A 21,653-nucleotide genomic window follows, 5' to 3' on the forward strand; every position below is an offset into this window, starting at 1 on the left:
GCTGGGGCTGTTCAGCCTGGAGTACAAAAGGCTCCAAGGTGACCTGAGAGCAGCCATGAAATCCTTAACAGGGGAAAGGAGAAAGTAATACAAATAAAAGAGATTTCCATTAGGATATTTAGCAACACAGTCAGTAAGGGAACTTCTTAAAGGCACAGATGATTTGCAGTTGCCCATCCCTCAGTGAGCTTCTTCTTCTAACTAGCCAAGAATGCCTTCAGCAAAGGAGTCATTGTATGAACTGGGCATCCTGGGATCCCACCTTTACTCAATAGGAGCAAGTCAAGTGCATTAGTAAACAACCCAGAAAACATTTACTTTTAGCTGGGGGAAATGCCATGAGCCCCGAAGCCAGTCCAGTTCTCATAAGGTCTTCCATAAATTAAAGTCACACCTACTGCAAGATGAAAAGTATTCAACCAAGATGAACCACACAAAAGCAGAGCAGGATGGAGCAGGTTTGCACAGGGCCACACATTCTTTCTCTGCTCTCGGTTCCACCTCCACGATTAGTCAGTTCTGCTCTGATGGATAGAAACGTGATTTCTTGATTATTTTTCTTCCAGAAAGTTATATTTTAATGAAATATGGTAATAGGAAAGTTTCTTTGTTTCATAGGTTTGTCTTCTGGAAAGGAAGCCTAGGGAGATACACAGACTGATCATTGGTTTAATGGTATGGGCACTGGCTGAAATGAGAACCTGTCCTTCCCTATCTTCAAATCTTAACAGGAGGCAGGAACTGGCATTTTCTTATGAACTCTCCTTTTCCTCCAGGATATCAAATGGTGTTTTACTTTTAATATGGAAAAGAATCAATATTTGATGTCTTCCACTTTTGATAGAAGGGATTTCTGCATTTCAGGACAGCACCTTGGCTTGTAGAGAATGCAGGAGACAAGTTCCGTGTAGCCTTCATGAAATGTCCTTGCACAACCAATCTAATGGCCAACTTTGATAACTCTGTGAATCCTGCTCTTCTCCAAGTGGATTGTACTGGAAATAAAAATAAAAAGAGTAAGAACTACACTGCTGACTGGACAAGCTTGTGAGACCTTCTGACACCCACAGATCTGATCCACATCCCTTCACTACAGAGTCACCCTCAGTCTCACAGTGGTTGATCCTCAGCTTCAGGAAATCTCTCCCTCCTTCCACAGGTCTACTTTTCTTTATAGACAGAAACAGCTGAAGTCAAGATGTCATTGCTCTCGTTACCCCTGAAGGCAGTGTCTCGCTCCAATTTACAGGAGGGAGGCAAGGTTCTTTTGTGTATATACCCGGCGTGAGATTAAGAAGCAACGGTTCAAATGTTGGTCCAACCAGTTTATTAAAGTCCTAGCCGTTTTTAGGGAGATGGGGAAGGGAAGGTAGGCGATAGGGAAAGTAGGAAATATAAGCAAGGAGTCTTTGCAGATAGCAAAAGAGATATAGTCACCACCGTGGGTCCAGCGAGGTACACAATAGGTCCGTTGATCTCAGGAACTCGTCTGATCACCGCGGGGGATGGGAGACAGCCAGGGAGCTCCGCAGCAAGCCGGTCCCGGGGGTTCTTCCGACAAAGTTTTCCCCTCAGGGAATTCTCCGTCAAAGGTGTCTTTGGGAGTTTGTCTCCAAAGTCCCCAGTTTAGCGAGGGCCTTTTATCCCCCATTTCGGTGAGGTTGTTTTTCTCCTTAGTTTGGTGTGACACACCTGGCCCAACAGATAAGCCAGAAGGGAGTGGTGCCTTTGTTGCATTATCACCTTTCGCAGTGGTCAGCTCCTCCAAGCCGCACCCCTGAGAAAGGCTGCCTGTCCTGCTTGCAATCATGAGCAGAGGTGCTGTGGCACAACAACACCCACCATTCACCCTCCTAGATAGTTAGCAGTCGCCAGTCAGAGTCTTATCATCAGAAAGGCCTCACGAAGCAAGCTTTGAGACAATAAAAGAAAACCAGTTCCGTCCTTTACACCACCCCGTGGCTCAAAGGTTGCTTGAAATTGATGCACAAATGACCATTCACGGTGGTGAGGAAAGAAAAAAAAAGTAAGCATAAGGGAAAAGAGGGATGGGTGATATGGGGGAATTAAATGTTAAACAGTTAACAATCACAAAGACAGTGACAATAACCAATAGAATCAAATAAAATAAATAAATAGGGCTATTTGTGTCAGCTGTTTTCCACTTGAGCATTTCCAAAGCAGTTCAGTTGCTGAGAGATATAAATGCTAGTTTGGCAAGTTAGAGTACTGTTATAGTTTACCGAACTTTTCACAGGACAGTGTGTGGGATACCCCACAGTATAAACCATAAAAGGGATAATCCCAGAAACATACACATCTCTTATCAAAACTTAGACATTTTTCAACAACTATGTTTTGTATGGAACTCCTGAACTTATGTGACACTGCAAAATATCAGTGCAAAGGTTTTATGATAGATTTCATTTGTGACCACATCTAACAGATATTAGATGGGTTCCTTGGCTCATTTCCCAATTTGTTAGGAATTTGGAAACACTATGGAGGAGTTACATGCAAACCACAATCAGTTTGACAAAAAGGGGTAAAAGAAGGGATCAGAAGGAATGGTTATCACTGTGCAGAAAGTACCAGAAAGCCAGGATAACCTGAAAAAACTCTGAACCAAATTGTGAAGTTTTAACAGATCCAAGGACTGATATCAATCACAATCCACAACAACAAACAAAAACATAATACTATTGCAACCAAAATATGTAACAACGAGTTATATTCAGAATTCTAGCACGATCACATCTTCAATTTTTCTGTCACAAAGCACAAATGGTTAAAGTCAGCTATCAGTCATTCTGTGTTCAGTGAAGGTCCCACGGGGATCTTCTGTAAAATAAAACAAGACAACAACTTGCCCTTTTGGGGCTTTGTTAATACAATTAAAAATGAGAGAACAATCCATCGAGGAGTATATTTTACATTCCTTTTTTGGGGTGTCCTTAGCCTTCTAAGGATATTTGTTAAGGGATTTCATTAAGGTTAGGGAAACGCCTCATGTTAGCTGAGTCAGTCCACACAAGCTGGCCAGAGAGATAAGTGTTTCCCTAGCTTATCAGCAACTGGATCGTGACTCACAGGGGCAATTGGCAGGAGTGGGGAGGCCTTGGGACAGAAGGTGTTAAATCGAGGATCTCCTTTTGTTGTGAGCTTTCTAATAAACATCCACCCTTCACTGCCTTCCCCCCCCCCCACCTCCCACTCATCTGGGGGAGGGGGCGAAAGCATCAGCTTTCCTTGAGCTTTTGTTCTGGCCACAAGTTAACTAATTTCTCTAACCTGACTGTGGGTAATCCATTCATCAAGTCTCGTGGAACACCCTTTTGCCAGCCCAGTGTCCAGAATTGATTACGTTTATGATCAATATTTCGCCTACCTGTTCTTACTGGCAGTGAGACCCTTCCAGTTCCACTGAGCTTTGGACTAGGTGACCTAGGAGCAAGGGTGGTTGCTGCGAGCCTTACTTCCTCTGGTTCAGATATACTGGAAGAAGCCACAGGCCCATATTTCCTTTCATAATTAATCAACTCTTGGGCAACCTCCCCCCATGTCCATACTTTATATCCTGACTGCAAATGACCGGAGGTGCCAGTTCCTTCTAATGCTGCCAGGGTTCTTTCTCCCTGAGGCATAGCTTGTATCTTTCCTTGTAGTTGTATACCTATAGGTTTCAGTGATTCTGGAAGCCCCCTGATTAAAGGAGTCATCTTTTCAGGATCAACAGGCATCATCATAGGTGATTCATGATGTGGCTGCAGTTTTCTATCATACATCATTTGCAGACAAGCAGCTTTTTTAACACTTTCCACTAATTGATCAGCTGTCCCATTAATAGCAAGAGGGTCTCCCCTTTCTAAAGGGTTAAGACCACCTGCCCAATAGGCAGCCCTCTGCGTTAGGGACCAAGGAGCACGGTTGTTACCAGTAGTTAAAAATACTCCAGGCCCCCAATAACCTTCAGCTTCCTTTTCAGTTAACATTATTTGGTCTCCACCAGTGAGACTAACCCTCCAAACATACTCCGTCTCTGATTCCTTTGGAGAGCGGCTAAAATCCTTTTTCAGTTTTGCTAATTCAGTGGCAGAGAAGGGAATTTCTTTAACATTCATTTGAGGGTCCAGATCCTCACTGTTATCAAATGTATATTCAGTTTTTATCAAAGGACGCAATTGGGTTGGCGAGTCCTCTAATTTGCCAAGCCCTTCCTTTATTCCTTGTAGTTCCTTCTGAGGAAAAGTTTTTTCTTGAGGAAAATTATGGACAACAGTATTGCTAGTATTCTTATATGTTAATAGTTCCTTAAAAGCCATTTGCAACAAAACTGTATTATGTTGCTCTCTTTGTAATTGTTCCTCAAGGTTCACTATTTGATTCTGCAGAGTTTTTACCAATTCTTGCATTACTTTAACTGATTCCTGTAATGCTTGTATGGTTTGGGTTTCTGCCGAATGCTTTTCATCTCGGAACTCCACGGCAGCTTTTAAAGCAGCACTGAGTACCGCACAAATAAACGATTTCCCTTTCCCGGCTCGAGTATGAGCCTCATATTGTAAAACACGAATGCGGTCGGAAACACTCTGCAAGTTATGCCAGTTTTGTCGTGCCCAATCCACCCCTGATAAAGAGGGCCGAGCACCATGCTTTTCTAAAAGGTCAAATAGCACATTTTCACTTTTCATAGTGGCAATAATTTCACTCATTTCTCAATACCCTAAAGGATACACACTAAGGGAAGAGAAGGTACGCTTAACTCCTTACCCCTCCCAAGGGAGACACGCACCTATCAAACAAATGCAAATGCTACAATCATTCCTCCTTTTCACAACAGACCAAGAAGCCCAATCAACACTTACAAAGAAAGTGTAAACACCAAAATCGCTCCTGGCTACCCTGTCAGGCCAGAAAAACTTCAAGCTTAAAGCCACACAAGTTACAAAACACTTCTAGGTTTCTCAGAAAGGAATAAACTTCTTGGAGAGGCAAAACGTCAAAAAATTACCTCCTCACTTCCCCAAGAGGTGCACACACAAAACTTTCAAATTCCAAAATACGTTACAAGTTACTTAAACCACAAAATGCGAAATAGTCTTCCCGAGGAGGCACACACGTATAAAACAAGAGCAAATAGTCAAAATTAATTCATACGTCCTCGAGAGGTAAACACATAAGCAGTAAAGTTTCAGAATATGGAGCGGTCTTCCTGGAGAGGTGCCCACATCTAAGTTACCAAAATTATCGGTCCTTGCAACTCCAGGAGGTACATACAGAAAAATTTTGGAGTTTTTGGAAGGACAACACTCTCACGGCGGGCATCCTGCTGACTACGCCAATAAAAAAATGTCTCGCTCCAATTTACAGGAGGGAGGCAAGGTTCTTTTGTGTATATACCCGGTGTGAGATTAAGAAGCAACGGTTCAAATGTTGGTCCAACCAGTTTATTAAAGACCTAGGTGTTTTTTTTAGGGAGATGGGGAAGGGAAGGTAGGCGATAGGGAAAGTAGGAAATATAAGCAAGGAGTCTTTGCAGATAGCAAAAGAGATATAGTCACCACCGTGGGTCCAGCGAGGTACACAGTAGGTCCGATGATCTCAGGAACTCGTCTGATCACCGCGGGGGATGGGAGACAGCCAGGGAGCTCCGCAGCAAGCCGGTCCCGGGGGTTCTTCCGACAAAGTTTTCCCCTCAGGGAATTCTCCGTCAAAGGTGTCTTTGGGAGTTTGTCTCCAAAGTCCCCAGTTTAGCGAGGGCCTTTTATCCTCCATTTCAGTGGGGGTTCTTCTTCTTTGAAGTTTGACTCAGCATTTTTGGGAACGTATCTCGGGCAAACACTGGACTTCCAAACAAGCAGGTAAACACGCTTTGTAATAGGGTTTAAAACCAGCTTTTGTGACATTCCTGGCCCACAGATAAGCCAGCAAGGAAGGGGGGGGGCTCTGTTGCCAGACACAAGCATTATCGCCTTCTGCAGTGGTCAGCTCCTTCGAGCAGCACCCCTGAAGAAGACTGCTAGTCCTGCTTCTGCTTATCTTTGCAATCATAAGCAGAGGTACTGTGGCACAACAACACCCACCATTCACCCTCCTAGATAGTTAGCAGTCGCCAGTCAGAGTCTTATCATCAGAAAGGCCTCACGAAGCAAGCTTTGAGACAATAAAAGAAAAACAGTTCAGTCCTTTACAAGAGGCTGTGGAGGTTAGACCACGGGCAATAAAAACAACTTCCCCAGAGTCAGTAGGAGTCACACTTTTGATAAGGAGAGTCTCTTACCAACCCACGTTAGAAGCTTTAAATCGCCCACCACTTTCCACTCTGCTTCCATACAGTGACCACTTGAACTCATCAATGCTTTCATGGGACAGAATGCATTCAAAAGTGCAATCTTCTCCCTCCTGGATTTCAGTATTTTTCAGCCGTTTGGTAATGCCAATATTCAGCTCTGGAAGATAAGAGATAGGTTAGTATGAGGTTTATGTGGAGAAAAGGCATTTGTGACCGATGTGAGTAGCAGTACTGGTGTTTTAACTCAGGATTTGCAGATCATGGATGCGTTCCTCACTGATGTATTCTCTAAGACATTCTCCTCTCAGAATCACCAGAAAGCTATAAAAAAAAAGAGACGTGAATCTCTTGGCTTTGCTCTGGAAGAACTACAAGGAGAGCAGCTCAGTCCATGGAGCACAATGAAGATTCAATGAGCTGCAGAGGGAAAAACCTAACAGAGAGGACAAATCTAGGATGCTGCGTGAGAAAAAGGGTTTTGCCTATGACAAGAAATTAACTGTTTCTATTAGCTAATTTGTTACCATCCTACCCCTACTGGTGTTCAAACCATTTCTCCATTTTAGGGATGTTTAGAAAGGAAACATTTCCAGGACATTCTTGATGTGTTTGGTGATTTTCATGGCAAAAGGAGATACATTTACATCAAAAGCAATGGGAATTTTCCAGACATCACTGCGCTAAATTGCAGTAATACAGTTCTATTGTAGAAACTATTAAGGCTCGTGGGGGAATAGGTGTAAGACATAGTGACCACACTGAATGTGCTTTCAGCACTCCTTTACTTTCCACAGTACTTACCCTGAACGCCGACCTTTGACTTGGCAACATCAGTGCCAATATCACAGGTATAGAAACCTGCATCTGACTTCTCGAGGTCATGGAGAAGGAGACATAGGGTCTTCCCAGACTGTAGCAGCTCATACTTGTTGCCAGAAGTGAGCACAACACCGTCCTTTTTCCACACTGGTTTGACCTTCTCTTTAGAGACTTTGCATTCCAATTTAATCACACCCCGCTCCTCATCAAAAACATCATCCAAGGACTTCATGAAGACAGCAGGCTTCTCTGCTATTAAACAGGCAAAATACAACAATGTGATACAGAAGTTGAGACATTTCCAGTTGCTTTCATATTTTAAAGAGGAATCAATAAATCTTTACCAATACTGACAACACCAATATAGAACCTAAAGCGGTTTCATGTCTGTTGACTGAATGCACTTTATGGAATTCTGAACTAATCAGTAGGAGAATACAGGGAACAGGAGGGACAGCCTGCATTGCCATGGGTGGGACTGATAATCATATGAAGTAATTGGGATGCAGCTCTTCTAAAGCTGGAGAGCTGGCATTGACCTCACGTGCTGCAGAGCTCATACAGCAGGCCACAGTATTAAGAGGATAAGCTGCTGAACACTTTTGATTTTCCCCTTTTATTGACTCATTTTATCTCTATTATATTTCACACATCAGATGTTTATACTGGGGAAAAAACATCCACCAAATGCAGAAGAAAGGAGAAAGAGGAAATCCTTCAAACTCTGAGCGCATAGAGTAAAAGAGCTTAATTGCTGGGGAGAGCAGATTAGAATCACAGTATCCTTAGAATTGGAAGAGACCCTTAAAGGCCATCTAGCCCAGCTTCCCTGCAATAAACAGGGACATTCACAGCTAGATCGGGTTGCTCACAGCCTGGTCATTAGTCATTCCAAAGGCAAAACACACACTGAATGATCTCTCCCTGCAGTCATAAATCCTTGGAGACAACAGCATTGACACTGCATGGCACTGAAGCAGTAAAAGAAATTGCTCTTGTAACTCTCCTTGTGTTAAGTAAAATGATGATAAAAAGCAATGGAATGCTTTGGCAGGACACCAAAACCATCCTCCTTCGTTGATATCTGCTGCAATGGAACCTTCCACTGGAAGAAAGCCCCTGATGACTTGTCACCCCAGAGAGGTGAGCTTTAGAAGCAGGATTGCTGCACAATAGAATGAACTGTCGCTCCTTAGCATCTCTTACATCCAGGAGGTCTGTGATCAGACCCACCTATCACCTTCAGGCACGCGCTTTCTGACACCTTGTCTGACTTCACTGTCACTGTGCCAGCATCCTCAGGCTTAACCTGCTTCACTGTCAGTGTGCAGCAATTGCCAACGTTCTTGATGTCATTGTAATTGTTGGTGTAAAGGAGGTTGCCATTCAGGAACCATTCCACGTCCTCGTCATCATGGGACAGCTCGCAGGAGAAGACAGCAGAGCTCTCTTCTTCAATTTCCACATCCTGCAGGTGCTTTGTTACTTCTACATTGCGGGCTGTGGGGAAAAAAGTGAACTGTTGCCACTGTTACTATAAATCATAGTGGGATGTGGTAGAATGGTTGGACTAGATGATCTCTGTGTAATCTTCTCAGTGAAGTTTATACATTTATAAAGTTAGCAGGAGAGAATGTCAGAAATCAACCTCAAGAAGAGAAATCTGAGGTGAAATAGGACATGGAAGAGGCCACCCTCCCTGCTCATACCTTCAGCTGTCAGCGTGGCCTCAGTCTCTGCAATTCCTGCCTTGCACTTGTACACACCAGCATCATTGGGCTTCAGCTTCAGAATCTGGAGCTCTGCTGAATGCTTATCCCTCTTGATCTTGTACTTCTCAGAGGGTTCGATGGGTGTGTGGCCCTTGAACTGATTCACAACCTTTGCAGAAGGCCTGAAGTCACAGGACAGGATGACAGAATGACATTCCAAAGCTGTCTTGTCCTCCAACTTCCTGGTGATTTGTATATGGTAATCTGCAAAGCAGGGGTGGAAGAGAAGAAAGGATGAGGACAATTGGAAGAAGAGGAAAGTCTCTTGCGTCTATTCCATTCCATTTCATTTCATGTTCACAATGGTTCTGTGAACCACTCCAAAGATAAAACAAACGACTGCCTATAGGGAATGCCATTGACTACATTTCTATAAAGTAATACTGTATATTATCTACCAAATGCAAGGTCTAGCTCTTGTTCTGTGCTTATTAAATTGAGGCTTTTATTCAAATAAGAGTGAGTTGAAAATATAACAACTACTTTAGGATGCTAACGGAGACTCTTACACTGGGGACAACAGCAGATAAAAAGCCTGGAAGTTTCTTTCAGATGAAATCAATGACAAACTGCATCAAATTTAGGTGGTACCAAACTTAAACTTGTCTACTTCACAAATACAATTAATTTCACCTGATTAGACTTCTTGGGTATAGCCAAGGACAAAACCTCAGCTCTGTAGATCTGAATAGTAAGCACATCACAACTATTCAAACAGATCTTTTACTGAGATGTAGCTGTCTCATTTAGTGTCCAACGACTTTGAACTGGAAATGGAGCAGACCCTCCAGATACACACACAATATTTCAAAGACCTCAGTGAAGGAAGACTGTACGTTAATTAATTCTTCATCTTCAAGATGTAAACCAAGCCAGGATATGTTACCTCTGATGAGCAGATTGGCTGTGGATTTGGATTTGCCAATTGAGAACTGAATGGTGCCTGTCATATCAGTGGTGGTTTTCGATATATTCATGCGGTGGATGTTGCCTTCATGCTGCAGAATCAAGTTTCTGCCAGCCTGTAAGACTTCCCCACGTAGATACCACTTGGGAGGTTTCACAGAAGGAATGGATATCTTTTCCTTACACATATTTGCACAGAAAATAAGTAGGATTATGTTTTATTCTAAACCATTATCCATTTCTGAGTCATTTCTCTCTTCAACACAGTCAATGCTTTATTGCCCTTGAACTTAAAGATAGACTTACTAGCTACAATGGAGCTCCCTGCAAACAGTTTTCATGGAAACCAGAATCTCATTTATTCTAAAACCTTTTAAGCAAAATTAAGGGTAGAAAAACAATAGAACTGAATGAATCTTTAAGGTCATTTAGTTCCAATCCTCTTGCTATCGGCAGGGACACCTCCCTCCAGACCAACACTTCTCCTCAGGGTCAAGGCTTCTCTCAAATCATTCTCCTCTAAACCTGTACCTGTGCTTGGGATTGCCCTGACCCAGGTGCAGGGCCTTGTAATTGGCCAAACTGAAATTCATGAGGCTGCCAAGGGCCCACCTCTCCAGCCTGTCCAGGTCCCTCTGGGTAGCATCCTTTCCCTCTAGCACATAAACAGCACCGCTCAGCTTGGTGTCATCTGCAGACTTGCTGAGGGTGCATTTGATTCCACTGTCCATGTTGCCTACAAAAATGTTAAATAACACTGGTCCCAACACCACCCTCCACCTGGACACTGAGCTATTGACTGCAACTCTCTGAGTGTTCCCATCCAGCCAGTTCCCTATCCTGCAACTGGTCCATCCATCAAAACCATTTTTCTCCACTTTGGTGACCAGGATGTCATGCAGGATGGGATCAAATGCTCTGCACAAGTCCAAGTAGATGATGTCAGTAGCTCTCCCATTATCCACTGATGCTGTTACTCCATCATGAAAGGCCACCAAGTTTGTCAGGCATGGCTTGACCTTGATGAAGCCATATTGGTTACCACCAATCACCTCATCTTTTTTTTCCAAACTATACCAAGGAGAACTAGACAGAACTCTACAATGTCATGTCACTACAAACCTGTCTGAACCATTGGCTTCTCTGCATGCTCATCACTAGTCTCTCCTTAGCTTGTGTGCCCACAATGTATGGGGAATGTCAGCCACAAATCTTACCTAGGGGACATCTTTGCTTCAAAATCCCTTGAACATCACACAATCCCTTTTAACTCTCCAGCTCTGCACTAATTTATGTCAGAATCAGACCATAGTTCTGTGCTGCCATTTCCCTTTCCTTCTGAAGGGCCTGGATATAATTGGATTAACCTCAGGAGCAGAGTTCCTGCATAAAACAGCCAGTACTGAAACAGCAACCCAACCTGGTTGCAGACTGAGAGAGAAAATGAGAGTTCACCACTTGTGAATAATGAGACTTCTCTTATTTCCCTGGGAAGTAATGCCCACTTTTTTACTTTGACGGAGCTCCTTCCCATCCTAGAAGGGAAAATGTCAAGTCAGATCTCCATGAGTCCTTCCATCTCTGCACTGAGCAAAGGGAGCCTTCAGATCTATGCTTAATTCACCCACTCCCCTAGAATTAATGGAACTGTGCTTACTGGAACATATGCTGAAGCTTAAGCACAGTGCAGTGTTTTCAACATGTAGGAATGGCTATAGAACATGCAGAAATTCTGGCTGACCTATGACAGCTTAAAGCACTGTGGAGGACTGTTAACAAGCCCGTTTGGACATCACCTTGAATAAATGACATTATCCCCAAGTAAGGGAAGGAACAGCTGAGCACCGGGGAGGTACACAAAGTGCCAGAGCAAATTCTCACATTGCCAGGTGCAAAGAAAACTGAGATTTCACCCTAAAACCCAGTTCACAACAAGGCTACAAAATCCTGGCTGAGAATTTCTGTGTTAGAGTTGAAGCTCAAGACTGTACTCCAACCAACAATATTTTGTGCAGCAAGACCTCAGGAGTTCACAAGAAACCCAAAACAAACTTCCATTTCAACTTGATAAATGAACTCAGGACATCATAACAAAGAGTGCTGATCTGGGCAAGTAAAAGAGCATAAAGAAAAGAGAGCAGTGCAAAAGCTATCAAGCAAAAGCTCAGACTCGCATCCCTTGGAAGTGAAATTAAAGGCTCTCATTCATTTCAAGACAAGTCAGAAAGGAAAATACCATTACATGCCATACCTTGAACCACTTGACGTCCACGTTGAGCTTGGACAGCTGAGACTCAATTCTTTCAGCACCTGCTCCTGGTTTATAAACACAGGTTTTGGCTCTGAGGGAAGAAAAGAGAAAGTATTGACTGAGGGACTGAAATGAGACCATCTTGCAGGTTTGTATCTACAGGTTCGAACAGGTTTAGGTTACCACTTGTGCCCAAACTAATAGCCTTCACTAGAGAATATCAGCTCTTCTGTTGAAACTAAGTGTCAAATCTAGGCAAGAAAGAACAGAGGAACTGAAGGAACCAAGAGGGTCCTTGAACACCAGTCCCATGGTTGCAAGTCACTATGCAAACATATTGAACCCAAAAGAACATCTGTCCTGCAGGCAACCAAAACCTGAGTTCCTTTTACTTAAGACCCACTGTGAAACATCAAAACACATAAACATGTGATAGTTACCCCTGGGTAGCCTGTGCCAGTTAATTCTGGGGGCAGACCTGCCAGTATGAAATATTATGCTAACATGACAAAGAGAGAGAAGAAAAGCAAAATTAAGACTAGCTGACAAGCCTTGGCAGGAAGTTCTGCTCTCCATCAATTTAGTCCCATTATTCAATTCTCTTTGGAGCTGTCTCCATGCCTCTCTGGAGTTTGTTCTTTGAGAAGAAGCAATTAAGTAAGCTCTCCAATGCCAAAGTGCATACACTACTCTAGGGCTTTGTTGTTTCTCCATGGATCAACAAGGGTGACAAGCCAGCAGAATATAATGAAGAGCCTCATTCATATTCAGTGTAAAAAAAAAAAAAAAAGGCAATTGTTGCTGGGAAGAAGGTGCATTTGCATTTGTGTCATCTGCAGAGGGTACTGCAGAAATGGAAAGTCTTCCACTGGAGCAAACAAAGGGCTCTCATTTATTGCAATCAAGGCCCAGCGTGTGGATCTCAGAGATCGGACCTACACCCTGCAGCAAAACAGAGACCTGCGTGGGAAAGTTCAGTTTCTCTCTACATCTGTGTAAGAAAAAGCCCACCATGGAATGACAGCTAAGGAAACATCCCTGTGACTCTTCACAGGTCTCTTCTACATTTGGGATCACTGCTACAAAAAGAGCTGTTGACTTCATCTCTCGTGGCCACCCTGAGAGAAGAGCAGGAAGGCTGGGATGCTCTTTTTCCTATCTTTCCCTTGACTTCCTCTATATCTTAGGGACAAATCACAGGATAGAACACAGAAATCAAATGGCTCTACAAAGCAGATTGGCCAGTTCAAGTCAAAACAGCCACTGAAAACACCCCAGATGCTGTCTGACAACAGCTGGACTGTCGGGGAGTCAGGTGAATGCAGTCTGCTGGCCCTGGGCAGGAAGAGGACAGCCCAGACTGTCACATACCTTTCACTGAAAGCTGATAGAGCATTTTATCCCCCTCACAGATGCACTGACAACTTCCAGCATCATCCATTGAGACGCTGTGAATTTTCAGGGTGTGTTTCTTCCCCACAATGTGCAGTTCATATTTTTCACTGGCCTTGAGCTCCTTCTCATCCTTCATCCACTCCACAGTAGTGCCTGTGTCTGAAAGCTCAGCCTGCAGTTTGGCTTCCTCACGCAGCCGAGCGGAGATCTTTTCTACATCTTTGCTCTTATTGGTAAATCTCACTGCAGCACCTGTCAGGAGCAAAGGCCTCGTTATTTCAATTGATATCAGGCTAACGTGGTCAATGTTTGCTGCAACATCTCTGAAAAAGTATCACCTTCTGTTCCTGCACTCATCATTGTGTCAGTGCTGAGCAATTCAAGATATTTCATTTGGTCTTCTTGCCTGATTTACTAAGTAAAAATCAACCAAACATCTCCTTCTACTGATTAAGAATGCTCTAAACATGCTTCTGCAGAGGTTTCCACCCAGTGACAAACAGCTCCTCCCATCATGAATGTTTATTTGTTCTATTTGGTCATGCAAAGCTGATTCATAGAGATATTATTGGAATGATTGCTCCCCTACTTCTAAACTATTCCAGTGCAATCAGAAAGGCTGTCTGAACCTGGAGCTGAAAGTACTGCTCTATGGTGATGCAGTGGTAAACCTGCTGACTGAATGCACTGGCCAAGAGCAGTGAACTGCTGACATACATCAGCTGGCATGAAGCAATCTGGTTCACATACCAAGCAGCTGGGTAGATTGGCTTACCCAACACTCAGTGCTATCATGTTTAGGTCATTACCAGGACTCACGTCAGTCCATGGGATGCAATTTCTGCCTCTTGCACATGTGAGATATCAAAAGATAAGGATATTCATGTCTCTGTCACAGAAACATAACTCGTATCACTTTAGTGGTAGCTGGAGGTTGATAGGAGGTACGATAACTAGGAATAAAGGAAAGCCTTTGGTGTGTTAATGCACTACTATCCTTAAAGTCAGAGGAAACATCTTTAGGGAGCCAACACAGCTGCTCAGCACACACTGACCCATTTCCATTGGGGTTTTTGTGCTTACCAAGGTGCACGCTCCCTGGGAATTCCAGAGACGGGCTCTGTCCATGTGCATTGACTGCAGACACTCGGCACTGATCATCAGCCTCTTCAGACAGATTGCTCACCGTGAACTCTGTTACGGGGACATGAGACTCGTGGCACCTCACCCAGGTGAAGCCAGTTAGTTCCTTACATTCCACAATGTAGCCATCGATTGGAATGGGGCGGTGCATCTTCGGAGGGGACCATGGCAGCGTCACTGAGGTTTCTGTTTTATTTTTTACCACGGGGTCAGCTGGGGGCTGGGTGGGAGGTTTTCTGGGAGCTGAACAGAAAGAAATACAGAAATATTAGCATAAGGTCATTTGGACTGGAAAAGACCTTCAAAATCAGCAGACTCAACTTTCAGCATGACCTACTGAGTCCCACCATTAACTACTGTGGTACCTGAGGACATATATGACAAGCTTATTCCTGCAGGTATTTGCATAGTGAATATATTCACCCTCTGGTTGCTTTGTAACATTTTAGAGGTTAAAATCCCATCCGACTTTTTCACTGTGTGCAGCCACTGATACAGGCAGGAGGCTGGGAATTACCTGATGGGCTCTAGTTACAGACTACTGACAAAGTAAAGGATTGAGTTCATTTCGTTTTGGCCATCAGAAAGTTTGGTGTCTGGTTTAAGTCACCCAATTATAATTTAAGACTCCAATTACAATCATATTGAGAACAGCACATTCAGGAGAACTCATCTCATCTTAATAAACCTGAATGAAATCACAGAATCATAGATCACTGGAGGGCTTGGGTTGGAAGAAACCTTCAAGATCATCCAGTTCTAAACACCCTGCCATGGGCTGGCTGCCCACTAACCAGCTCAGGCTGCCCATCACCCATCCAACCTCGCCTTCAACACCAAGGACAGGCATCCACAGCTTCTCTGGGCAGCCTGAAATGGAAGCAATGAGCCACATGTTGAAGATACTCAAATATTCATGACTGTAAAGAGAGCCAAATACTCCATACATATTGCCTGCCATATCACCTCCTGGTCTGGACAAATCACACAGGTTTGACTCCACGTTTTACATAGTTAGCATTTTATATTTGTTCCAGTATGGAACTGTACAGCCATAGAATGGCCTGGGTTGAAAAGGATCTCAAAGATCATCCAGTTCCAACCCCCTGCAATGTGCAGGGTCGCCAGCCACCAGACCAGGCTGCCCAGAGCCACATCCAGCCTGGCCTTGAATGCCTGCAGGGATGGGGCATCCACAGCCTCCTTGGGCAACCTGTTCCAGTGCGTCAACACCCTCTGAGCGAAAAACATTTTCCTAAGATCCAACCTAAACCTCCCCTGTCTCAGTTTAAAACCATTCCCCCTTGTCCTATCACTATCCACCCTCATACACAGTCATTCCCCCTCCTGTTTATACGCTCTCTTTCATACTGCATACTGTTATCATTTTCATGACATTTTATTGTGCAGCACCTTGCACAATGTGGTCTTAATTATATGTGTCCATACAGATAATGTTACTAGTGTTGATAATCAGTGTTTATGTTTGTTGTTTCCTACCCTAGAGCAGGATCACATAGCACACTGCACTGTTCAGCTAGATCTTGTGTTGGGCTATTTTCAACTCTGTTTACCTATTTTTAGATTCTCATGGTGTGCTTCTACCTACACCAGTTTCTTTCTTTCTAAAGCCGATAGGCTTGCTTTTCTCAATAAATAAATAAATAAATAAAAATAAAAAATTCTTGAAGTCAGCTCAGCCTCAAAAACAAGCATTAACAGGTGTTACAGATGGTAGGAAAGTAAACATTTTTCCAAGGCTGTACAGGAGGACTTCTGAGGCAAAATTCAGCTCATACGTGTATTATCAAACCTATGTGTTCTAGTTTTAAAAGGGCATGTTTAGAAGCCTGGTGAGTTATTATACATTTTATCCTTTGTACCATATTCCTTCTCCCCAGAGCAAAATATTACCTGAACATATAAAAGATCTGTTATTTTTTAAAAACAAAAGCATTTTGTTCTTCTGGATTACTAGTTAATCTGTTTACTTGTTTCTCTACTGAAAGAATCTGGATGTTGCTCGCCTTCATTCTTTGTGGTAGCATCGGTAACGGCAGGATGGTTGGACTTAGAAGATCTTGTAGGTCCTTTCCAACATAGTGATTCTATGATTCATGACTGGCATTGGCAAGACTATCTGCATGGAGCAAAAAAGAATAATCAGTTGTGTCATTGACAAAGCATAAAAAGGTGTAGGAGGCATCTCTTGTAATGCACAGAGTGATGACATGTACCAAAACTGAATTTTGAGGTTCTTCTGGACCTTACACAAAGTACAGAACTAAACTGGTCTTACCTATTTTGAAAAATTACAAAACAGCAAGGTTCATGACAGAAGTTGACTGCATTGGTATTAAAATAAACATGAAGTCATTATAACTCAGTCTTAAAGTATTACTCTTTCTCCCCCCGTAATTATTTATCAAATTAAGTAGGTGCAAATATTCTTTCCTCATTCCACAATTTCTTATTAAACACACTCTCAAATTGTCTTCTGCCAGAGACATACAAACAGAACTAAGAGAGAATGGCATGTACTCTACAGAATTTGGGGGGCAAAGGAAGGAAAGATCTTTCAGCTGAGACCATATCCATCTTGTAAGGAAGTCCCTTGAATGGAAGAGTTCCATTTAAAAAAGTCCCTTCCCATCTTTCCTTTAGATCCCCATCAGGTGCTGGAAGATTCCCCCTGAGATATCTCTTCCCCAGGCTTAAGATCCCCAACTATCTAAGCCTATCCTCTTAGGGATGGTGTTCCAGCCCTCTTACCCTCTCTGCAGCCCTCCTCAGCACCTGCTCCAACACCTTAGTGTCCTTTTGTTGAGAACCCGCAAGTATCCCAGGTGGTGTCTCACAAGAGCAGAGCAGAGGGGCAGAATCACCTCCCTTGACTTGCTGGCCACACTTCTTTGATGCAAGCCAGGTATGGCATATCATTGATCTTCTGGGCTGCAAGTACACACTGATGGTCGTGTTGAGTCTTTTATCCACCAGCATTCCTAAATCCTCCTTCTCAGGGCTGATTTCAAGCCATTCACCATCCAACCTACATCTTTGGGATTGCCCCCAGCTCATGTGCAGGACTTCCTAATTGGTCTTGTTGAATCTCACGAGGTTGGCATGGCTCACCTTTTAAGCCTGCCTGTGTCCTACTGGATGGGATCCCTTTGCTCTTGTAAGTCAACCACACCACTCAGTTTTCCCTTCAGGGTGCTGACTAGTGTTGAACTGTTGAACATGGCTCTGTAGGCATAGGCATGTTGCAATGATTCGTGTCTCTCTAGAAATGCCATAGTGGCAGTATACATTTTCCAAATATTTTACTAGTTTCTCAGGATTTTGTTCTAGGTGCCTGCCTATACCATCTCAAACTCCTTGCCACTCATAAATATCTAGCTACAGGGCAGATTCCTAGAAGAGATTTGTTAATAGTTGTTTAATCTTATGCAAATTCTGAAACACATTTAGTAGGCATAGAAACATTAGTGTACTGGCTTGAACACTCCTGTTCATCACTCCCACACCCTGCTACAAGATTCCTCAAGCCTGAAGATGACTGCAATACTAAATACTAACACCAGACTAGCTTCATGGTCAGTGTTATACCATGCAGAAAAATGATAACCTTAATTTATCTCTCAGAAATAATACATAATGCAGCAGGGATCATATATATAGTAAGTAAGGTATCAAATAACAGGTTTCCATGAAAGAGCTCTGACTGATCTCTGAAAATGAAAAATGTAACATTGTGACCAGTAACTATTAAACTAATACAACTCTTATAGCAATTTACTTTTAACACATTCTGACCAGATCTCAACCCCTCCAGCCCCAAAAGGACTGTCATGACTCAGCCTAGCCAGGCAGCCATTCACTTACTTCCCTGCAAGTGGCTTGAGAGAGAAAGCTGAAACTATTCACTAAGTCAGAAAAGGAGAATAGAAACTAAAATTTATATATACACATGAATATATATATATACATACATATATATATATACACACACAAACCAACTGTACAATTACTCACCATCCTCTGACCAGCACCCAGTTAATGATATAACTTTTTGCAGACCAACACCCCATTGGTGATGCAAAGTCTTACCATCCACCAAGCACTTCCCAGTGAACTCCTCCACAGATTTATAGCCTTCTGCATGCTGTCATGTAGTATCAAATAACTCCCTGCTTAATTGAGGCCAGCTGTCTTGGCTCTACCCTAACCCCTGCCCTGTACTGTAAAGGCAGCAGCTCTTCCCCTGTAAGAAGACTGGCTTGGTCCCAAGAGCTCTCCCAACACTTAGCATTAACAAAAACATCACTGTGCTATCAACAGCTGAAACCAGAACACAGAACTAACAGCACTCGTCTGAAAAGCTATACTTGGGAAGTACAAAGCAAGATAGCCACTCAGAACTGACTGTAATTCTCTGGTTTCTGGACAATTTTCATTTAACCTTATCTTACAGTTTGCTGTAATTATAACGATGAAGTTCAGAGGTACAGACAAACACATAACTGGTAGCACCTCTGGAGTCCATACAGGAAAATGTTGGGCAGAATTAACTGTAAGTTTAAAGAGGTACCAAAGGCAAGAAGTCATCTAGCATGGGCACCTCAGGCAAGAATGAACTCACTAGGACAAAACCACATCCAATTTACTGATGCTACGACTACTTCAGCTTCAACTGTGGGGTGCACATGGAGAAAAGATATCAGAAATGCAAGGAAACATTTTGTGTTTTTGTGGGCACTGTTTAACTAAGTGTACCTGTATTAAATCATGTTTCTCAACATGAAAACTGAGCTTTAGAATTGCTTTCACAGTAAGACTTTGCCTTTGGTTTGGATGAAATATGTTCTCACCTATTTCTGCAACTTAGATTCCTAATATTCAGATTTTAAAAGTAAGCTATTTTACTGTAATCTTAACATCATACTCAGTATTATGGACACACTGTGGAACACACTAGTACTCCTTAGGTCATTTGTGCTGATAATGCATAATTGATAACACAAGTAGATTGAAGTGGCAGAAATTTCAAATGATTTTTCAGTGCAAAATGTTTCCTGACACTACTTCTGTTCAAAAATAATCCATGCAAGCTGGAAAAAAATTCTATGCATGTAGAATTAAATTGCCAAGAAACTTCAAGACAAAGTAAAATAACTTTTTTAAATTATGCAAGCCCATAAAAGATATAATCAGCTGATGTCTTAAGATCAGTAAAAGTTATAATTTCAGAGCTTTGGTGATCACTTAAATAGTATCTGTTTTCTCACTTTCATTTATTTATTTGTTTGTTTGTTTGTTTTGGACTGGGAAATCCCAACTGGCAAAAATCTTGCCTACAGCTGATTTAACTTAGCAAATGTCTTTGAGCATTAACTATTTTATAATAAATAATAAAGGAGTTGCAAAAAGGACAGAGAAGTGTGAACATACATCTCTTCAAGAAAGGTGTGCTTAATTTTTCTGCATGTGCTGAATTTCCTAAGAACTTTCTTCCAGTCTTTCTCTGTACTTGACAAAGAATAAAATTATCATTTCTGACCCCCCACTGTAGGTACTTCAAAGGAGATAAAAGAATTTTGTCAAAAATGGCTGCTCCTTCTTGTGAACAAATTGCACCACCTCCTTCCACAGGTCTCACTAAATCCTTCTGGAAACACAGTCCGAAGTCTCATACAACATTGCCATCTAGTGATGAAGTACTTGACTTACACTAAAAGAAGATTAGACAGTCTTTGTGAAAAGAAAACTAATCAGGTTGTCTATCTTACCCACTCGGGACTACCTTTGAGAACTCTGTAAGCAACAAAGAAGTGATGAGTGTCACTTTTCTTCCCTGCATTCTTTGTACCACCCACTGCAATGAAAATGTGTTTTCAGATTAAAAATGTGTGTTCGCACTCTGGAAATCTGCATCTATGTCTGCGTTATCATGCATAGAGTAACCTTCATCAGAGCGGAGGAAGAAGCTGCAGTATACAGGTTCAGAAGAAATAACCATGACTTGTACAAGTATTTTACCAGGGAGGTAGAAAAAAGGAAGTATTATCTTAAGAGATAAGGAAAAAGAAATTCCATTGATCTTGAAATAGAAGAGTTACTAGAGGCCAAAAAATAAATGAATCATTATATCTAACTCAAAATATTTTTGCATGTATATCTTAATGTTATTAGGCCACTATATTGCAAAATACGAAGTGAAATTATATTCCCCTCCAAATATATTTGAATGCAATTGAATGTTATTAAAGAAATATCAATAGCTTCCCAAACCCTCAATTAGACTTGTTACACACATGAAACAAACTGCACAAATATGGTACCAAATTTGTAGAAGGCATTCATGCAGTACGAAATTATTTTCAGAAATAACTGAGAAAAAAAGCATAAAAAATTGCACCTTTTTATTTTCTTTTTAAATCTAATGTTGGTGTTTTTCTTTGATCCGATAAGGGGATTAGGCTCATTTCTGCCAGTGACTTCCCTGTAACCTTGGAATAACGTAAACTACTCTTGATGGACTCAGAAATAAGCAAGCTCCTGCAAATCAAAGACAAAGGTCTTCTACAGGAACGGCACACCTATTTCCTAACACTATATATTTTGTTTATTGACAGACAACAAGCTAAGATATCAGCACGAACAGATTGTGTAAAATACCCAACGCACTGGAAAGAGCATTCCAAAAGTGATGAACACAGAATGGAGAAAGAGGAGATGTTGTGAGAGTAAGCTAAGAGGACAAGCCCATAGCAACCTTCAGTCCTCGGGTCAGCTGACAGGCTTTGTAATATTTCTGTTAATACAGAAAGAGTAATAATTAAGTAAATTTTAGATGAGGAACCTTTCTGGCCTTAAGACAGTCACACAACTCTTCCAGTGGTGGAAAATGAGTTTATTTTATGGTTCAGTATAGAGAAAACGATTACTCTTGGAGGTCTTTACATTCCCTGGTTTTGTCAGTTAACCTCACTTGTTCAGCTTCTCACAGAAGAAACTTACTAATTTTCTTTGCCACCAAGAAGTAAAAAACAATTATCAGGACTTGGGACACATG

General features: G+C 42.2%; 2 protein-coding genes across 3 annotated transcripts; both read right to left on the reverse strand.

The window, feature by feature from the left end:
* Positions 1-1,304: 1,304 nt before the first annotated feature.
* LOC146753357 (uncharacterized) lies at positions 1,305-5,738 on the reverse strand. Its single transcript, XM_085530466.1, has one exon. It carries the CDS (start codon positions 4,710-4,712, stop codon positions 3,240-3,242), a length of 1,473 nt encoding a protein of 490 aa, XP_085386592.1. The 5' UTR covers positions 4,713-5,738; the 3' UTR covers positions 1,305-3,239.
* Positions 5,739-5,876: 138 nt separating this feature from the next.
* LOC146753358 (obscurin-like protein 1) lies at positions 5,877-12,207 on the reverse strand. Of its 2 annotated transcripts, XM_085530482.1 has the most exons (4): positions 12,041-12,207; positions 8,821-9,087; positions 7,094-7,363; positions 5,877-6,449 (listed from the first exon to the last, which is right to left on the reverse strand). In XM_085530482.1, exons 3-4 carry the CDS (start codon positions 7,341-7,343, stop codon positions 6,277-6,279), a joined length of 423 nt encoding a protein of 140 aa, XP_085386608.1. In that variant the 5' UTR covers positions 7,344-7,363; positions 8,821-9,087; positions 12,041-12,207; the 3' UTR covers positions 5,877-6,276. The 2 variants fall into 2 exon arrangements, with proteins under 2 accessions (XP_085386608.1, XP_085386609.1); XM_085530483.1 differs by lacking the exons at positions 8,821-9,087; positions 12,041-12,207 and having other exon boundaries at positions 7,094-8,286.
* Between the last annotated feature and the right edge of the window lie 9,446 nt (positions 12,208-21,653).

The sequence above is a fragment of the Coturnix japonica genome, chromosome Z (genome assembly GCF_054131305.1).
Source record: "Coturnix japonica strain WE chromosome Z, WE-NBRP24, whole genome shotgun sequence".
In the NCBI taxonomy this organism is placed as follows: domain Eukaryota; kingdom Metazoa; phylum Chordata; class Aves; order Galliformes; family Phasianidae; genus Coturnix; species Coturnix japonica.

Bases quoted from the DNA above. Each gene is read 5' to 3' on its own strand.
- LOC146753357 (XM_085530466.1), bottom strand. From the start codon at position 4,712: ATGAGTGAAATTATTGCCACTATGAAAAGTGAAAATGTGCTATTTGAC.
- LOC146753358 (XM_085530482.1), bottom strand. From the start codon at position 7,343: ATGAAGTCCTTGGATGATGTTTTTGATGAGGAGCGGGGTGTGATTAAA. The intron at 6,450-7,093 runs GTAAGTACTGTG...CTTATCTTCCAG, and splicing joins GTCAAAGGTCGGCGTTCAGG to AGCTGAATATTGGCATTACC.